We start from the raw sequence: 18,716 nt of genomic DNA on the forward strand, positions 1-18,716 counted from the left end.
GGGAAATGTAGTATTGCATTAGATACCTTCCTGGGCTTTGCGGTGGTGGAGGGAATGGACCAAGGAAGCGTGATGACGACATTCCATTGCGTAGCCTCTGGTCCTACGCCGCAGCGCTCGCCCCCGTGCAGAGATTTCCCGCAAGGTAGGCACGCGGGTTGAGTCCGTCGTGCCAGCCCGGGAAGCAACAAGAAGTGTTCGCGACTGCGAAGATGTACGTGTGATTTGACTTGTGCACTTCCAGCGTTGACAGTCATCAGATTATAGACCAACCTTCGAGTCATTTATATTGCGATATATATAATATATATAGTGGAAGTGGGGGAATGGTAAAGCGCGGATCCCCCAGACCACGACACTGTTCATAAGGAGCGCAGCGCAGAATGCGATCACCCAGAAGAGGAGTCAGGAGCCGGCCGTGGGCCTCCCTTCTCATCGAGGCTGTTCTAATCGCCACTTTTACTACCAGCTCCGCAATGACCGGTAGGAATACTGTGAAGGCATCTAATGTTCTTGTATGTTTATAAAATTATTTGCAATGACTTATTGTGGCAGCGGACAGTATTGTGAACAACATTTCTTACCAAGGAGATAGATATAAATATAGCATGTTACAAAATTCCCGTCACGGTCACAGACGTTGCATATAACACATGGGCGATCAAAATAATCAGCGTCGTTCTGTATTGATTTTTGCATGTTCAGGTTAATATCGCATGGAAACACTGTTAGGTCGCGCTAAACTTCAATTTTAAAAATAACGTGTATTGATGATTGTGTCCGAAAGCCCTTTTGTTCTCTCGGGGTTTGTGAACCATTAGAGTAAATGACTCGATGAACGTGCCATGGGCCATGCAGCTTAGAGTCCTGGACAGCGCAGGGGCCAGGCCGGGCCAGAGCCATCGGAGGGGGAAACAGATTAGCCGAGTGTGACGCAGGTATGGGAGATATGAACCCTGGGATCTGTCATCAGCACGGACCCATAGTGTTCAGGATGCCTAACACACACACACACACACACACACACACACACACACACACACACACACACACACATATCTGGTGTATGTTTAGACCTTTCCTCTTTTTAAACTCTTATCAATATGAATGCTAGCCGTCACGAAGGAGGCGAGTGCGTCTGTAACACGTCCTCTCTCACGCTGGCGTGCTCCTGGAGAGCATGCCCCTAGAAAGTGACGGAGCTGGTGACAAAGGCTACAAGCCTTCTAATGCCTCTACGGTGACCTGGAGATAATCAGAACACACAATTATGAGACCTCCATGTCCGTTCGATCTGTGTATCTCAGCCTTGTCTCCCTGACGGATGATCAGGTGCACGTGAACTGTGTGGGGCTTGTGTTTCCATGGCTGGTCTCTTCTTCCATGAGCTGGTCTCTTCTGCTGCCTGGGAGGGGAGAGAGGGGTTGCCTGATGGAGGAAGCAGGTTCAGGAAGCTGAGAAGTGGTCTTGGTTTGTTTTTCTGGTGAACGTCAAAGAGATCCACAGAGAAGTCTTGCACTTTTCTTTGAGGTCAGGGGTTAATATGCTACTGCTCATGACATGACGTTGCCACTGGTACACTGACACCTCAGGCTGGACCTGCCAGTGGGGATTAGAAGACTCCTGCACCTGTACTAAGGTTTATCCCTGTTCTGGGTGGCTGTGTGCATGCAACATCTATATAAACAGACATCATGACTGCTCTAGGATCAGTTAAAACCACGAACAGCAGGTCAGCAGCTTGTTTCATGACCTGCCATATCCAGGAGTTTGACACCACAGGGAAAACAATGGCAAATTCAAATTCACTTCCACCAGGCAGTGGGAAGAAGAACGAGGCTGTACCACACCACGGCATGAATCATCTTCTAGAGGGCTGAAAGTTTGGAGGACCGTTCACACACTGCAGAAGCTGGGAAGGCTGTGATTAAGGCGTTTCGTGAGGCAAATTTGCACCAATGCATAACCCGGAAAAGCAACATGGTCCTTTTTGCCTTTGTAGGAGAATTTATGCCTGAGAAGGTTACGCAACCATGAGCTGATTGCATTACTCATTTAGTTGGTGTGAAGAGGATTGGTATTGATTTTGCAAAGAGTGGATATGAAAGTCAGGGGCAGAAAGAGAAAGACCCAACACTAACATGGAACATGCCTCAGTCAGGACAGAGCTAATCATTTTGATCATGCATGGATTATATAGTTCCTCTGTCAGTGTGCGGAATATTTTGTAGCATGCTATATTTAGATGAGTCACTAGACGGAAATTGTTTTTATCTTACTGTTATGCCACTACTGTAAAAAAAAATAAATAAAAAACACAGCAAATCCAGTAATATCTTATAAATTGCTGTTAGTCTCCTTAAACTTGAAGATGGCTGCAGGTTAGGCAATGCTTATACTACATGAAAAATGTGGTCTGGACTTACACAGTTGCTGATTTATTGATTAGGCTCACACTTTTTCTGAGACTAATAAATAATCAGCAATTATGAGTTCTGTCTACACTAATCATGCAATATAAATGTATATTTGTGGAGTCAGAACATTAAATACTTCTTGTTTTCACAGCCACATGTATATCCTTGCACAGCTGTGTGTGTGTGTGTATGTGTGTGTGTGTGTGTGTGTGTGTATGTGTGTGTGTGTGTATGTGTATGTGTGTGTATGTGAATGTGTGTGTGTGTGTATATGTGTGTATGTGTGTGTGTGTGTGTGTGTGTGTGTGTGTGTGTGTGTGTATGTGTGTGTGTGTGTGTGTGTGTGTATATGTGTGTGTGTGTATGTGTGTGTGTGTGGGGGGGGGGGGGTTGTGGGTGTGTGCATTCTAAACCACTGTAAAAATGGGTGCGTCAGTTTGTCTGCACTAAGATAATGAGTATGCATGCCAGGCTAAGCTCCCTCCCTTCTCCACATAGATATCTGCCTATATGTAACTCCAGAGTTTTGCCTGACAGTCTGTATGTAACTCTACAGTTAGTACTGCCTGTACAGTCAAATGGTCACAATTGGACTCAACATGAACAGCACACAAGAGACCTTGTCCCAGTGGTGTAACTACCAAGAGGGTGATGTCTCATCAATGGTAGACAATCCGACAAATGCTTTTTAAACTGATCTTTCAAAAATGCATCCATTATTTATAAATCTGAAATCCTAAAATATGAAATGCAATGTAATGAATGTAATTCTATTAATACATTAGTACATTAAAAACATGCATTTTGTCCAAATACGAACATTGCACATCAGTTTTTCAGTATTGCGTATTGTCAGCTAAAAATGATGTATTTTTGCTGCAGTACAAATAGGTAGTCATATTGTACACATTTCAGTTAGTGTTAGAGGAGGCTCTGACTTTTTATGTAATCTGGGATGTATTGGCGGTAGCTGTGAAGATGCTAAATAAATTCAAGCACAAAGGAAGAGCTGAAAGTAAACTGCCCCTGCATTGAGCCAAGCTTCCAGTATACTGGAGAGGAGAAATGCTGTCTTAGTTTTCATTTTTACAAATCTGTATGTTGAAATGATGCATAACGCACCAGATATGCAGCACTGCAGTGAGGAGGTTACAGCTGCCACTCGTGTGATGCACTCGATACAAACGAACCGTCGTGACCATGGAAGCTCCTTCATTGTGTTCTTGCATGCTCTCTCTCTCTCTCTCTCTCTCTCTCTCTCTCTCTCTCTCTCTCTTTCTCTCTCTCTGTTTTGCTCTGTTTTGTTATTTTGTGGCAAGCCATCATCCCAACCCATTATCATTCTGACAGTCTGTCATTTCTTGATGTTCAGAAAATGTACACTTCAACTGTTTGTTTTTCTCACGTCAAAAAAAAAATAAAAATCCTGCTACCTGTTGTTTCATAAACTGACAGTTTATGGAAAATAAATTACATTCACTTAACATCCTTGTGCAGGAAGGTGGCATTCCAGTCTCAACTGGTTCCCATTATTACCTCATACAGGTGACGAGTCTTAGTTCCATGACACTGAACCAATCGCTGCTCTGTGGCAGTGCAGTATGTAGCCTGTGACGTCCAGTGTGTTGTCTAACCAGATACCCTCCGAGCTGTCATACAATGCAAATATGATTTCTGTCTGCCTGCCTTCCATGAGAGATCATCTGTGCTGTGAGTGTGAAATGGTGATATTTGCTGTGTGTGTGAAATGGTGGACATGCTGATATTCCTCCAGTATAACCCCCCCCCCCCCCCCCCAAAAAAAAAGCTTTCTTCTGCCAGAACCACAATGACCCATCAGGTAGTAAATTACCTAATGTCTCCATTTCTAGGCTATGACTTGGACACAGTGAAATGTCAAACCCAACAGAGAAACCATTAAAGCTAGGAGTTAGTCCCCATAACATTGCTTGCTTATGTATAGTGATGGTTTGTTTCTCTGTAGAGTGACTAAAAAATGACGGTACCTTTTTTATTTTTGTACAACCATTGTTACTATTCATAATGGGATTGTTCCCACACTTCTACACTCCTCATAATCACTTTCTTCTTTTAACAGAACTCTTTAAATGAGCGGTAATGGTTGTCAGAGTTAGCTGTCACAACCACAGGCAACCCCAAGAAATCATAAAGATTTATCATGTTTTAGATGCCTGTGCTCTGAATGCCTGTTCAACAGTCTTTTTTTTTTTTGCAAGGACCCACAACACAACAGCCCTCATCAGAGACCTGACAGACTATTCACTCCTGCTCTGATGGATACGATAAACGTGTTCGTGCCAAGCAGGATACCAAAACACTCCGGAAGCGGACCCTAATTTAAGCTGATGGCAAGGCTCAGATAGAGTGTCTGTTTTTCATATTGATCAGTATTCTTCGTGACAGCTATTGCTGTGGGCTTGCTATTTCAGGGCCCAGATTTATTATTGGATATTATTCTTCCTGTCCTGAGGAGGATTATGGTGAGAGGAAAATTTACTCCCATTTTGCTACAATTTGAAGTTCACAGAACAGGGATCATTCCAATATTGTTCAAGTAGAAAAAGCTAATTAGGTTATGTGGAGGAGGTTTCACACATGGGACAATAAGTATGTTTGAGCCACATTTGAATTGCATACGTTCCATTCTTCCTTTCATCTTGCTGACAATGTGCAGTATGTTTTTTTGGGGGGGGTTGTTAGAGCTATTAGCTGAATGAAGGTATTGATTCACTGAAGTATGTGTTCATAGTTTATTTTAAAAGACCTGGTGTTCTCTAAAAAAACTGGATTGATGCCATAAAGGAAGAAAAACTATTCTTATACAGACTTTTCTCCTTTTTTCTCATTTGATTCAAGTACTCACCACTACACAATCATGATTTATGCCCCATCTAAATGAATGATTTTTGCCTTTTATAAAATATTTGTTGATTTGAATAAAGACTCAAAGCTGTTCTCTCTTTTTCCCTTTTGATTTGGTCAGCTTTGAACCATCTTCGATCCTGTACCTCATTTATGCTCTGGCAGGTTGAGTGGAAAAGCAAATATTCTGCTTCATTATGTTCTCTTGCTCTTAGACCTTCTCTGTTCACTTCAGTTCTGGTTCTGTAAACATCACATCTGTTTCCAGTGACAGTTTATGCACCTTCTACTTCTTAGGGAACTGAACTATGGACCTCCACACCCCTTCAAAAACTATAGGTCATGGGTATTACTTCATACCTTATAATATACTCAAATACAGGCTTAACCACCTTTCAACAACTCACAGAAACATAATTTGGGGAAACAACACTTCTTTAGGTACCTTCATTTATTTTGATAAAAATATTAAAACAGTTGGAGAGAGGGCTGTGTGATTAGGTCACACTAATAGAAAAGTTAGTAGAATAAAGTTAATAGAAAAGAGGTCTCTCTACAGCATATGATAAATCAAGATGGGAGAAAGAAAATAACATAAAATTATCAGAATTTCATCCAGGATCAATCTACTGATCAAGTGTCATCAGAAGATGACTGGTTGAATGCATGTAGGACACTCTCTGCCTGAACATCAAGTTCAGGCCTGTGGAGGGAATTGACCTGGAAAAATACTTGAAGATTTTTCATTACTCCCAGAATTAAAAGATTGCATGTTAGAACAGGGTCAGTGTTAGAGAAAGTATGCTAATATGTGTGCCAGTCAATTTCACATTTTTGGGAGTTCCCTATTAGTCTTACATTTTGGGTAGATGTGGTATCCGAGATCAGATCAATAACCAGCTTACAGCTTGACTTCAACTTCAGTGTAGTCTTTCTGGGAAACCTGCCAGAATCGGGATAGATATTTGTTAGAAATATTATTAGCAAGTAGTAAAAGAGCAATCAGTAGTTATGAGTTGAAGAAAGACCTTCCATCAATCCTCAAATGGATAGAAATAGTTCAAGAAATCTGTGTCATGGAACGTTTGACATTTTTAAATTGAGACCTGCCACTGAAAAAGGCATCAACTATGGAAAAAAATACTTTACTTTGTGCCTTTCATGAGTCTAAGGCACAGATTGTGAGGAACTGTACATTTTAAATGGACATCTACAGACATGAGACACATGGATCCTGATGCTGTAATGCAATCCACTTACACTTTGACCTTTACCTCCAGTGATGTGAAGCATTATTCTTTCCCTGTGATGACCCTGCCTTTTAATCCTGTGGTATTAGTGGTGGTGGGGCAGTGGTAGCTCAGTCGTCTAGGTATTTGACTATTAATCAGAAGGTTGCCACTTCAAGCCCCACTGCTGCCAAGTTGCCACTGTTGGGCCCCTGAACAAGGCTCTTAGCCCTCAATTGCTCAAACTGCATTCAGTCACTGTAGGCCGTTTTTCTCCCTCTGTCTGTCCTCTCTGTCTTAAATCAGCACAGAGCTTTTTGGTCCACAACAAAACCTCAAATGGCTGCACATCACATTAGGACACATGACTCAGTACACACTCAGTAGGGCATTAGTGTCTGGAGGAAGGGAGAGTCCTACCCTGCTACCCACTCAACAACCCCCGTCTCTGATCAGGGCCGTCATGCATCATCACACCAGCAAACACACTTTTGATATTCTGTTACAGTGAATATTCAAGGGTAGTGTATTTTTGGGTGCAGGCGAAGTGTGCTGACCGTAATTGGAATGTGACATTTGAAAGCAAAGTGAAAGTTGGTGAATATCTGTCTTCTGTGTTTCTGTGTACCACCATTTCCTGTCTATCTCAGGAATGTGTTGCTGTTTTGTTTTTGTTTTTTAAACTCCCCCCTTTTTTTAGGGGATTGCGTTAACTGATGGGTAATCCTGCCGGGAGGTGACTGAATGACCCCCGCTCTGATAATGTCACTCCTACCAAAGCTAGCATGGCTGGGTCACCTTGAGTCTTATGTGAACCAGGGCAGGCACCATCACACTCTGACCCATCCAAGCCCCTCTGACTTGGGAGGGCAGAGATATGCATACAGGGTGGAGTGAACGTGGCTTTTGGTTTGTGGGAGTGTGTGCTGGATCAGAGCACCTATTTTTCCATTTCAAATTGGGAGTAGTTTATCTGAAATTCCAGATACAGGTCTGGATTTATATAGCCGTAACAGTATTGTACAGCAGGGTTTGGCTGAGCAGACACTGCTGAGCAGGCCTGCTTTAACTCGTTTCACAATCAGTTGTGTTTTGAACCCTTCTTTATGTGTACCAAATGTAATTAGACTGTATGATAAGATGATTTCCCATCTCTGGAAGTGTGTATGTGGTGCTGTTCTTGGCTAATGAGATCATATGGTGTGCCTGCTAGGAGAAGCTCTGACATTTCCAGGTCTGCAATGGTTCTGTGGTCAAAACATACCACTCATGAGCAGGATACAGGGTCGCTGATAAATAACTGCCAGAAGAGCAACAGTGTGCAATTGTACTTTTAAAAAATGCACCTGTAAGACAAGTGTATCAAATGAAATTGCCTTGTAAGTGGATGTTAAGTTTATGTTAAGTGGCCCTGGAGTTAATCTTCACACCAAAGGACTTGTGACAGTTTAAACCTCCTGTTTATATTTGAGTTTACTGAGAGGCCCATTCATGTATAGCTGGAAGATTTTGCTAAGTGCCGTGTCATAGTTGTTGCACTTACAATTTCTGAGTGGGCCCTTACGTTAGTAAATGATTAATCAAAGTGGTTTTGTCTGAGTTCTTTATCGTTATGCTTTAATCATCCAAACTCATTGGCCAGTGATGATGATAAAGAATATAATGGCTCAGAAAAGTCATAATGACAATAATAATAATAATAATAATAATAACAATTTGGTGACATTGTTATAGCATATCAAATATAAAGGTGTTTCCTCCACAAGAGTTGAACGAGACTGTTTCAGTGCCTTTTGTTCCCTGTTTAACGCCAATTTGTCCCAAAGACACCCCTCCTTCCACCCTATGACTCATACCTGATGATGTCACACTCTCAGTTGCTATGGCAGTTGTTATGGCAACTGCAGGCAGGGTTTCAGAAGCTGAGAGCTGTTCACAGGTGCAAGGCAGAGATCTAAAATCGCTAGTGCAGCTAACAATAATTATTTTTCCCCTTCTGATATGCTGGCAGATAGTGTGCGGACATGCAACCTTTCTTTAAAGCTCAGCGTGTTGCAAGAACAAGCTGCCATCATTGGTCTTCTGCTAGATGCAGAGAAGAGCATAAGAAAAGGTTCTCGCCATGAGAGGAGCTGGTTAGCACAGTAGCTGGCTCTCTCTCACTTACCCAGTATGGAGTTGCTGGCTAACTGCTCGGTGTTGCTTTGTTGTGATGCTCTCGGTTGGTGTGATGTGTGATTTTATCCGTGGGTGGGTTTTAGTCTATTTTTTAAAAAGCACCCACCAGTTTTTATCTGGACGCCCACCTGCTGGCCAACATGGCTCACCAGGGGCTGTGACTGATGAAAGATGGCATGGCTGCCCCACTGTCGTAGATTCTCACTAACAGATCGAAACTGCCTCCTCGCCACAACAACAGTGGCAGCTGGTCATGGCGGCAGGGAGCTTCAACAGCCGAAGACTTGGTGTCGCACGGTGGCTTGTGTGACCTTCGCAAACAAGTTATGTAGAGTAAAAGTCCAGTCACACAGAGTAACTGCCCTGACTTACAGCACAATAAAAGTGACTTGATGCCTCGCACAAATGAATAAAAACCAGAGTGCCGTGTTTAAAGGTGACTTTAAAAGTAAATGGAACTTTAAGAAAAACAATCTATGAAAATAAGATATTAGGGCTTGAGAAGATCTGTGAACTGGGAAAGTTGATTTCTCTGGCTTTTCGGGGTTGAAGCTTTTGTATCTGTTCTGGTGTCCTGATCACCAACCATGTGATTAGCAGTAAACTATTAATATTTGGCTTGCATGTGGCAAACAGTAGGCTTATAGGAGATAAGAGACACCTGGCTTTGGTGGTCAATGGGAGTAGCCAGCTGCAGTCGGACGAGGAGCTGAGCAGAGAACCGTCAAACCGGCAGTTGTTGTGGGATTCATACAAATATATGCATGTGACGCATTTCTGTGAAGGATACATAATTCAATTTCCCATCTGTGCATAATATCCATGCACACTAAATATTTTAATAGCCTGAGTGCTGTATTAGCAGCGGTTTGTAGGTACGTTTGTCGGTGGAGATTCTAGCCGACGTGGATAAAGCTCTGTCGTCATCACACCTATCTCAGCTCGTGTAGTCAGGTGAAGAGCCAGTGCCAGCTCTGAGAAGGTACCAAGCCAGGTGACGATCATTTTGTACAGTTGAACAAGCCTAAAACCTGAATGTTATCCACAGCAGTTTTAAAAGTAGCAAAAACCATCAAACTGTGCAGTATGCTGCTTTAATGTTGTGGTAGGCTACATCACAGCACACAGCTTCCTGTTGTTTCTAAAAAGGTGACTTTTCTATAATTAACTGAAAGTCTACATTTACGATTGCTCAGTCAGCTAGATTTAAATCCAGCCTATTTGTTTATTCACATTTTTTAAGAATCTAATTTAATTATTGTCGTCCTTTTGCCCACAGTTGTTGGGCCAAATTGCTGCATCATGAGTTCATGCCTTGGTGATTTATTATTTTTAAGGCTCTTCCAGGTCATGGTGATGCGTGGAGTTAGTAGAGTAGCCTTTGCTAGATTAGCAGTAAGGTTTTGCTATCAGGATGTCTTTATGGTCTGGTTTCCAACAATAACATTCATCATGTACACCTTTTGCTATTCAGGAAGCTCAGTTGATTTCTCTTGTCTTAATAGAGATAAACCATTTAAGACCAAACAAGCATTTAGTTAAGACACTAAAGTCAGGGCCAATGTTTCAAAAGTCTCATGACTCACCAGCTGTTTGGTTGATCTGTGTGTGTGTGTGTGTGTGTGTGTGTGTGTGTGTGTGTGTGTGTGTGTGTGTGTGTGTGTCAGCAGTGGGCCAGTGTCCTCGCAGCCTTGACTGTGCTCGGGAAGGGCGTCATTTCTGTGAGCCTGGCTCCTCCCACTGTGGCCCATGCCTCTTACCACTCGTGGAGGATAATAGAGGGAGATGCGTGGTCAGGAGACGGAGCCACTTCAGTAAGTATCCACCCTGCAGCCGTCTCGACACCCAGCCCTCCACCTGTCTCCACAGCCACTCCTCCACCCGTCTTGACACCCAGCCCTCCACCAAGCGCGTTGGTGCTGCAGCTGCGAAGAAATGCCTCCGTCATATACGTCATTTATAATCAGCATAGACACATTCATCTAGCGATAATGAGGGCTGGTGTGTAGCAACAACTGAATGCTGGTGTTGGGGATCTTGTTCCATAAACAAGGACCATAAATGGCTATGGGGTAGGGCTGTCTAAGAATCAGTAGTGAAGTTTAGTGGAAGAATAAAGTATGAAAATATGTGTCAGTCATGCCTCTTTCCAGCTATGTGTAAGATCCTGACATCGTCATCATCGTCATCATCATCATCATCATCATCATCATCATCTATATTGCAGCTATATTCATCAGTCACTGCTGTAATGGCAGCTGGATGCTGTTATGTTCTGAGTCAGCAAAGTGATTCAGCATTTCTGTGCCTGAAGCCCAGCATAGAGCGAAGAGCAAATTGTCTTGCTGAAAGCAACTTAATTTTGCGTCCAGTCTGTGCGATTTGGCGACTGATATTGCCCAGCGCTATTAAGAGCAATCGTGCCACATAAGGGGGAATTTGAGAGAGCACTAGAACTGCAAACATTTGAGTTGGACCAATAGTTCTGAAGTCTACAATGGACCCGTGGGTTGGGCTTGAACGGAATCGGTCTTGAAGCTTGCAGGAGTAATGATCACCCACACACATGCACCCACTGGCTCCTAGTGCTCATCATCTGCCCGGCATGGCAACATACTCTCGAGCCCTTAGGCGCACTCATGCTCTCTCACTCCTTTTTCTCTCTCATTCTGTATCTGTCTCTTCTCTCCCTTACCCCTAACCCTGCCCTATTCTCATATTTTTTCCTCTCCTGTGCCAGTGGAAAGACGGACCAGAGAGGGGTAGTTGATGAATTGGGTAGTCGCGTTCCTATTTGTGCCGCAGTGGCTGGTGAGCGGAACGCGCGACTCTGCGTGGACTGTCAGCTCTTTGCTCCCCAACTACGAGCGCATTTAAAGCCTATGTGTTTTTCTTTACCTACTAGGACATATTCTTTAAAGCTCCAAACGTTTACAATTTACAGTACCTTTCTTCAAACTGCTATACATAAGGGCTGACCATTTATAAACGTTTGAATTAGAGCTCAGTCTCTCCAGTGCAGGCAAGGGAAGGGCAATAGCAGATTTTTTTTCTTCAAAATCAATAAGACTCAGCAGGCAGCAGTAGTGAACCCTGCGGCACTACACATCCAGCACCCTTCTCCAGCCTCGGTCTCTCTGTCGCTCTGTTCTTCTCTCCAGCTTGTGTTTTTCTGCTCTGCTGCTCCCTGATTTTGAGGACGTCCGTGGTTCCTGCCTGCCCTGTCTTAGCCGTTTTGGCAAATCCTCTTTGTCAGGCTGACGCACTGAAAAATATTCTGCACTCGCTGATTCCGCGGAAGGCGTTTGGACACTTCTTTGTGGAGCTGATTGGCTGGTCAGAGTGCACGCCTGTTTAATTAAGGACACTGGGTTTAATTAAGAAAAATGAGCACTTTATTTTACACAAGACAAATGAACTCGGCTTCCACATGCTTCATTAAACCAGTGTTGTTGGTAACTGAAGAGAAAAAAGTAAAATGAAATGCTGAGGTTATAGTCTCAGTCTAACTGGGTGGTTGGCAGCTACTGACAGCCTCATTGCTGGCCTTTGGCAAAGTCATGGCCTTACAGACCAGTGCACATATCTGCAGGCTCCCAATTTCCTCTCAACTTGAACTTCTATTAGGGTAAGTACACATCATTCAGTGAGAGTGGAAACTGAGTGAAAATCAGCCCTTACGCCATCTGAAAGATGTGGAGTACTGCCAGGTGTTCTTTTAATTAGTACCATCGAGAGTTTCATTTGAATTTTTAATTGTTTGCTTTAGTTAGACACATTGATGGACTCTAACGAGCCTGTTCTGAATATCGAATTAGAGGTTTCAGCCAGTGAAATTCAGATAAGGCTTTAGCGCTGAACTGAACAAAATCTTGGAACATAAAAAAAATGTCCCCTTTAACATTAATAGTCTTTTCACAGAAAATGTTTAGTCGTTTATAGCTGGAAAAATGTCCTTAATAGCAACAATCATAAACTCGCCTCAACAGTGCGAGCATGGAACGTTCCAGTTGGGGGTGGAGCTAATTGCCACCTCATCGCTCTCGCCATCATTCCAGATGAGTCTATCCCCTTGTGTTCTCCTGCCTGTCCCCTTTTTTCCTGTTGTTTTTTTTTCTATTGGTTGCCATGGTGACGGATTTCATTCATGAATTTGATTAGGCTCCTCCTCCGTTTTTGCCCGAGCACCCGACTCCCACGTCAGTAGGGCAGTGCTGCAGGGAAGCTCTGACCCATCAGCCCACGCGCCACAAGCACATGTGCACGCTGCAGACCTCACATGCCCACGCATGCTACAGCATATAGGCGCACACTCACACTCACGCACAAATATAGATGCATGACACAATACACATCCCTTATAATACTGTTTTGGTTTTTTTTGCTATATATCTTACAGCACAAGCGCACATACAGAAATCTAGAAGGTGATATCTAGAAGGCAGTAACCCTCACTTACAGCATGTGCAACAATGCATGCCCATTGTGTTGCACCATCGCTCAGCGGCACACAGATCACAGAGCACATGCATGTACACACATACGCTCTACAGTCACATGCATTGCGAATTATATTTACTGTAATATTAGAATAAGTCATGCATGGTGGTGCAAGTGTGTAAGGAAGGAATGAATATGCATGCTTACGTTTTACGATCTTTGTTTCATTTCATGAGATACATAACACGTACATGTGTTGTATCCTCTGGAGCTCTGTCACAAACACATGCCTCTTAACCCTTTACTTTTCCTGAAGTGTCCTGAGTCGTTTACTCCATTGGTAGTGGTTGAACATTTTCTTGCAGTTCTCTTCTACCAGGATGAGATGCAGTGTTCACCGTGGTCATGCATCTCTATGTGTTGTTGTGCAGTGAAGATGTATTGCTGGTGGTGCCTGCTGTGGCCTGTAAGCAGGACTGGAAGGGGGTGTAAATCTTGGAAGCAGTACTTTCACAATTGCTCTTTAAATCAGGGAGCACTGAGCCACTTCACTGGCTTCATTCCACTGCCGCAGCAGTCTAGAAGAGAAAACCCAGCCTCAGCTGGTGGACGGGTGATTTATAGGACAAGGAATGAGTACACATGGCAAATAAATTAATAATCTGACAAAAATTCATACAGCTAGTCCGTATTACCAAAGATCTCTCTCCTCTCTCTCTTTCTCTCTCCTGTCTGCAGAAGTGCCTGAGCTAGATGAAGAGATTGACCTCCTCTCGTCTATCATAACCAAACACAGAGAGTCTGGCATGAAACACACAGGTATCAGAACACACACATTACTATTGTAAGAGATGGTATTGAAAGTACTCTGAATATTAGAACTAGGTATGTTGAAATTAAATGCTGTGAATATCTAAAAGGTGAGCATTCTTGCTGTAAAACATCTCATTTAAATGGCTTTGTGGAAATTCCTTCTTCATTGAGTTGCCATGACTCCTTCACCTTGCTCCACAGCGCCCTCTCAGGATGCCCCTGGGATTGCAGAGGACAGCTCCCGGCTAAGAAGCCATCACAGACCTAAAGCAACTGTTGGCTCCGCCCCAGCTCACCCTGTGCCCAGCGCGCTGACCACACTGACCGCCATGGGTGCCCCCCTTGGCCCTGGTCCCAGTGCACCCAGTTCCCCCAGCCCTGTGGCCTCAGTGGTGCAGGGCGTACCTCTCATCGTTCCCTACCCGCCTGGGGACCACTCCTTCACAGGTAAGCCTTCCTCTCCCGCACACTGAATCTAAAGCACTGCTATAGATGGCAGCAATGGTGTGCTTCAGGAGCCAAATGGGCAAATACGATTAACAAAACATCTGATTCATGATGTTTTGATTTTTGTTTACTTTTTTCATCCTGATGGTTTGGTTACTGTATTATTGCATTGTATACTTCAATCATCTGTCTCATCTGTGTCTGTATCTCTCGCTCTCGCTCTCTCTCTCTCTCTCTCTCTCTCTCACACACACACACACACACACGCGCACGCACGCATTCTCTCTGTAGTTGTGACAGGCTTGTGCCTCATGCTGGGATCCGTGGCCTTGGTCTTGGCTGCAGTCTGTTGGGTCAGGTGAGTGTCAGCCCTGCCTGGCACATCCATAGATGCACCTCTTAAAAACAGAATCAGAAAGACCTTTGAGTCAGAGTGCAGGCCTTGATAGAACATTAATCACTGGAACAAGTGGAACATGTTGAAAGCTATTGGACGTGCTATATTTTTGGTGACAGGATGCAGAGAGCAACTCGCCTGGCGCAGAAAGCAGACTACTCAGCCTTCGGAGTGCTGAACCACCATTCCTATGATGTTACCTCTGTGAGTGTAGAAATCACACACGCACACATGCGCGCAAACATTTTTTTCTTGTATTTACATTTTGGTGTGGTTTTGGCTTTTAGTCTGGAGATAAAACACTGGCTCAGAGTGCTCAGATGTACCACTATCAGCATCAGAAGCAGCAGATGTTGTCGCTGAAGTGAGTAGTCCGTCCACACGACTTCAAATCTGCACTCTGAACCCTGACCCATTCCCAGCCCAATGCCAACCAGCTTGCTTCCAGGCCACCGTTTATGTGGAATTTGATTTTATACATGAACAGCTTCTGTTAAGATGATCATTTCCTTACTTTCTCATAATCTCTGTTCAGACAAAGAGATGAGCCCAAGATCCCAGAATCAGGAGCCACCTCTGATGAGGAGAACGAGGATGGAGACTTCACTGTGTATGAATGCCCTGGACTCGCCCCAGTAAGTCGTGTGTGTGTGTGTGTGTGTGTGTGTGTGTGTGTGTGAGTGACTCCCAGGGCAGTCTTACAAAACGGCACCACCCTGTGGGCAAAATCAATGGTATTATTTGCCACTTGCAGTGGAATGTAGCATGTATCATTGTGTAGACTGGTGTTTAAATCTCTCATTATCCTCTCTCGTTCTCTCTGTCTGTCTCTGTGTAGACCGGGGAGATGGAGGTGAAGAATCCTCTGTTCGATGATTCCACCCTTCATCTTCATCTTAATCTGCAGAGGAGTTACAACTAAACCAGGACAGTCACGCACAACCACACAGAAGAAACATCAATCAGAAACATCAACTCTCCCCACCCCTGAGTCACCTGCCTGATCTTTGGACAGCGGTCCCAACCTAGAGGAAATGAAAAGAGAGCAAGGCGAGACCTGCGTGAACTCTGACCAGTGAAGAGCAGCTTTTCCGGTGGTGTGGGATTCAGTGCTGGCTGCTTTATCCTTCCCTGGTGATTTCTGTCCTCTCAGTCTCCATCTCGGACCCGCACTCATGTACTGACTGTTACATAGTGTGTCTCACAACAGAATGCAGGATGCACCACACTGGGTCATTAATGTACTGACCTGCCTTTAATCGCGCGTGCAAAAACACACACACACACACACACACACTCACACTCACACTCTACAGTGCTTGGTGGCTTCATTTTCTCATGAACTGAGCACTTCCTTTAATTCTCAAAACATGCGTTTTCCCTTCCAGAGGCCATTACACACTGCCATTGTTTGGAAGCGAAGCAGACATTTGGGGTTTTTTGTTTTTTAGTAGGCATATCTAGCAATGTTTTGTTTTATTTTCATTTCTTATTATTCTTCTGGATTTTGCCCAGCAGAGCTTTTAAAAGTCAGCAGTGTAACTGTAGCCTTTTTCAGTATAAGCGTTTATCAGTATAGGACCCTGAGTGCCCCGCCCACCCCATCACACTGTGGCCAGCACGCCTGTCCACTGTCCCCAGCTTGCCTGCGGAGGCCGGGGGGCGTTGGCATTCCAGGGATTTGCCCTGGTCCTGCTCCCAAACTAACCATGGACTGGTAAGCAAGAGCGCTGCAGGTCCACGTTGTCCTTGTTCTGAGGTTCACAGAGCCGTAACGTTTAGGTAGAGGGAGGGCTGAGGGAGCGGTTTAAAGGCTTTTAAACTTAGATGTTTGCACTCTGGTCCATACGCTTAAAGCCTTTCGGAGAGGGAGAGCTCAGATCTGGAATCAGTTGTGCATTTTTAAATGGACCTGGTTTGGGCAGTAATGAAGTATATAAGCTGATCAGTGATCAGGACTTTGGGGTCAGTGTTAACCTGGGGTTCTGCTTCACTATCAGATTACTGCTTCATCCTCTGTCTTTTATTTATACAGTATTGTGAATACTGTGCAATGGAAATTGAACTCATGCATAGAATTACTTGACAAACATATCAAACTAAGAAAATCCTAGATTTGCTTTTATAATAAAATATAACTGTTAGATTTTAAAATGCCAGCAGCTGTTCACGTGTCATACATAAAATCTAGAAACCGCCCTAAAAACATGAGTTATATTATTTAAATATGATTTCCACATATATTGTTTCTTTCAGCACAAATAGTGTTTTTTTTTTTTTAAACGCCAGTTGTGGTTTTAATATTTTCATAATTGTGCATATATGTATAACTACATTATATGATGTAGCCTTCGTATAGTCTGTATGGTCCTACTATGCATGATCTGAAGCTGTGGAACGATAAAGGAAGCCGGTATGCATTTATAGTTCTTACAAACCACTTAACGGGACCTTTAAACATGTGCCCTGCTGAACTGTGGCTCAAACATGTCTGACTGACCTCTGCAAACAGGCAACACCAAAAGCGAGATGTGCACCTCCGTTACAGATGTGTTGTGTTTTGCTGCAGGGAAGACAATGTACTGGACTTTGCCAACCCCCTCTGCCAGGTCTCAGCAGTAACTCTCTCTGCGCTTGCTGGTGTGATGTTGCTCGTGGCTTGAAGTATTTGCTCCTGTCTGCTGTTACTCAGGAAAGCTGCTCACAGTAGCCAGACTGTTGAGCAGTATTCTCTGCACCCAAAGTCCCCCTCACAGACCTAGTCATGACAATGGCACATCTATAGCCAACATGGAATGGGAGAACAGTGTTATACAGCATGGTGACCAGTTTGTTTGTCTTTTAAAGTCTTTTGGGAAGAAAGAGACTTAAATTTTTTTTTTTCAGGGCCCACTTTCCCAAAAACATTGCAGTGTTAAGATCATCTTAAAAGACAGAGTGTGTTCAGCGTGATACTCCACCATTTAACGGTGATCTTTATGTTACGACGCTCTTAGGAAACCTGTCCCTGATCAGTAAAAGGGAAAGGACTAATTTACCTTAGTTTATATAAGCCTTTTTAAACAAGTCACCTGGCAGTTGTGGATAAAGTCATTGCACAGTGTTCTTAAAGTGATGTAGCAGTAAATATAGAGGTTATGTGACTCAGTAGGACACCTTAAGGGCGGAGACTTTGTCTAAATACGACTTCTCCATTCTCCAGCAAGTCCTTTGTCTCCACCATTTACGGTGGTATATACAGGAATGAAAGGTACGTTACTCAGAAACCTTCACCTACACAAGACATCGCTGTTTATGTTGGTCTTGAATATACTGAACACTTTTTCAACTAATGAGATTGTTTAACATGCATGTAAGAATAGAACATTATGGAAAACAAAATAAATAATTATTATTTATATTGTATCAAACTGCAGTTTTGATTATTTGATTTTTTTTAAATAATAAGTTAAATGAGAGCTTGTAAATAATAAATGCTGTGGATTCAAATATATGCAGTTATTCAAACTGAAATTGTGATTTTGCTGGTATATTGACATTGATTGATTACTTCAAATCAACATTTAATCATTTTCAAAATTGTATCTTGAATTGCAGAATGGGTTTAGATGCTTAAGGTAAAAGACATGCCCAGAATAATTTTATGCATCTATACAAAAATGTAATTCTGAAATGATTTATATGTAGACAACTGCAGCTGTAGACATCAGCTACACATGATGCAATGTCATACACAGTTTAAAGAATTGAGTAAACTCACGTATGCATGACACAAAGTGACATCATCGCCATCTGCAGGCCAAATTGAACATTCACTTCAATATAATTTCTCTGCAGGTAAGGCAAGGCATTTTATTTTCTCGTTAGTTCGAAATGCTTTCCATAAACTGTGTGTAACGTATTTATTAAATT

At 43.2% G+C, this 18,716-nt stretch overlaps 1 protein-coding gene across 3 annotated transcripts; it reads left to right on the forward strand.

Annotated features, from left to right (window-relative positions):
• The first annotated feature begins 121 nt into the window (after nucleotides 1–121).
• On the forward strand, nucleotides 122–18,202 carry npdc1b (neural proliferation, differentiation and control, 1b). Of its 3 annotated transcripts, none has more exons than XM_027010888.3 (9): nucleotides 122–483; nucleotides 10,375–10,521; nucleotides 13,886–13,966; nucleotides 14,162–14,407; nucleotides 14,699–14,765; nucleotides 14,924–15,008; nucleotides 15,092–15,168; nucleotides 15,340–15,439; nucleotides 15,643–18,202. In XM_027010888.3, the coding sequence occupies exons 1-9, from the start codon at nucleotides 384–386 to the stop codon at nucleotides 15,724–15,726; spliced, it is 987 nt and encodes a 328-aa protein (XP_026866689.2). In that variant the 5' UTR covers nucleotides 122–383; the 3' UTR covers nucleotides 15,727–18,202. The 3 variants fall into 3 exon arrangements, with proteins under 3 accessions (XP_026866689.2, XP_026866690.2, XP_081571275.1); XM_027010889.3 differs by having other exon boundaries at nucleotides 10,378–10,521; XM_081715149.1 differs by lacking the exon at nucleotides 10,375–10,521.
• The last annotated feature ends 514 nt before the right edge of the window (nucleotides 18,203–18,716 follow it).

The sequence above is a fragment of the Electrophorus electricus genome, chromosome 5, assembly GCF_041902795.1.
Source record: "Electrophorus electricus isolate QZ-2024a chromosome 5, ASM4190279v1, whole genome shotgun sequence".
In the NCBI taxonomy this organism is placed as follows: Eukaryota; Metazoa; Chordata; class Actinopteri; order Gymnotiformes; family Gymnotidae; genus Electrophorus; species Electrophorus electricus.

Excerpts from the sequence above, each read along its gene's own strand:
- npdc1b (XM_027010888.3), top strand. The coding sequence starts at position 384 with ATGCGATCACCCAGAAGAGGAGTCAGGAGCCGGCCGTGGGCCTCCCTT. Across the intron at positions 15,009-15,091 it reads ATTCCTATGATGTTACCTCT|TCTGGAGATAAAACACTGGC; the intron begins GTGAGTGTAGAA and ends TTTGGCTTTTAG. Across the intron at positions 15,440-15,642 it reads AATGCCCTGGACTCGCCCCA|ACCGGGGAGATGGAGGTGAA; the intron begins GTAAGTCGTGTG and ends GTCTCTGTGTAG.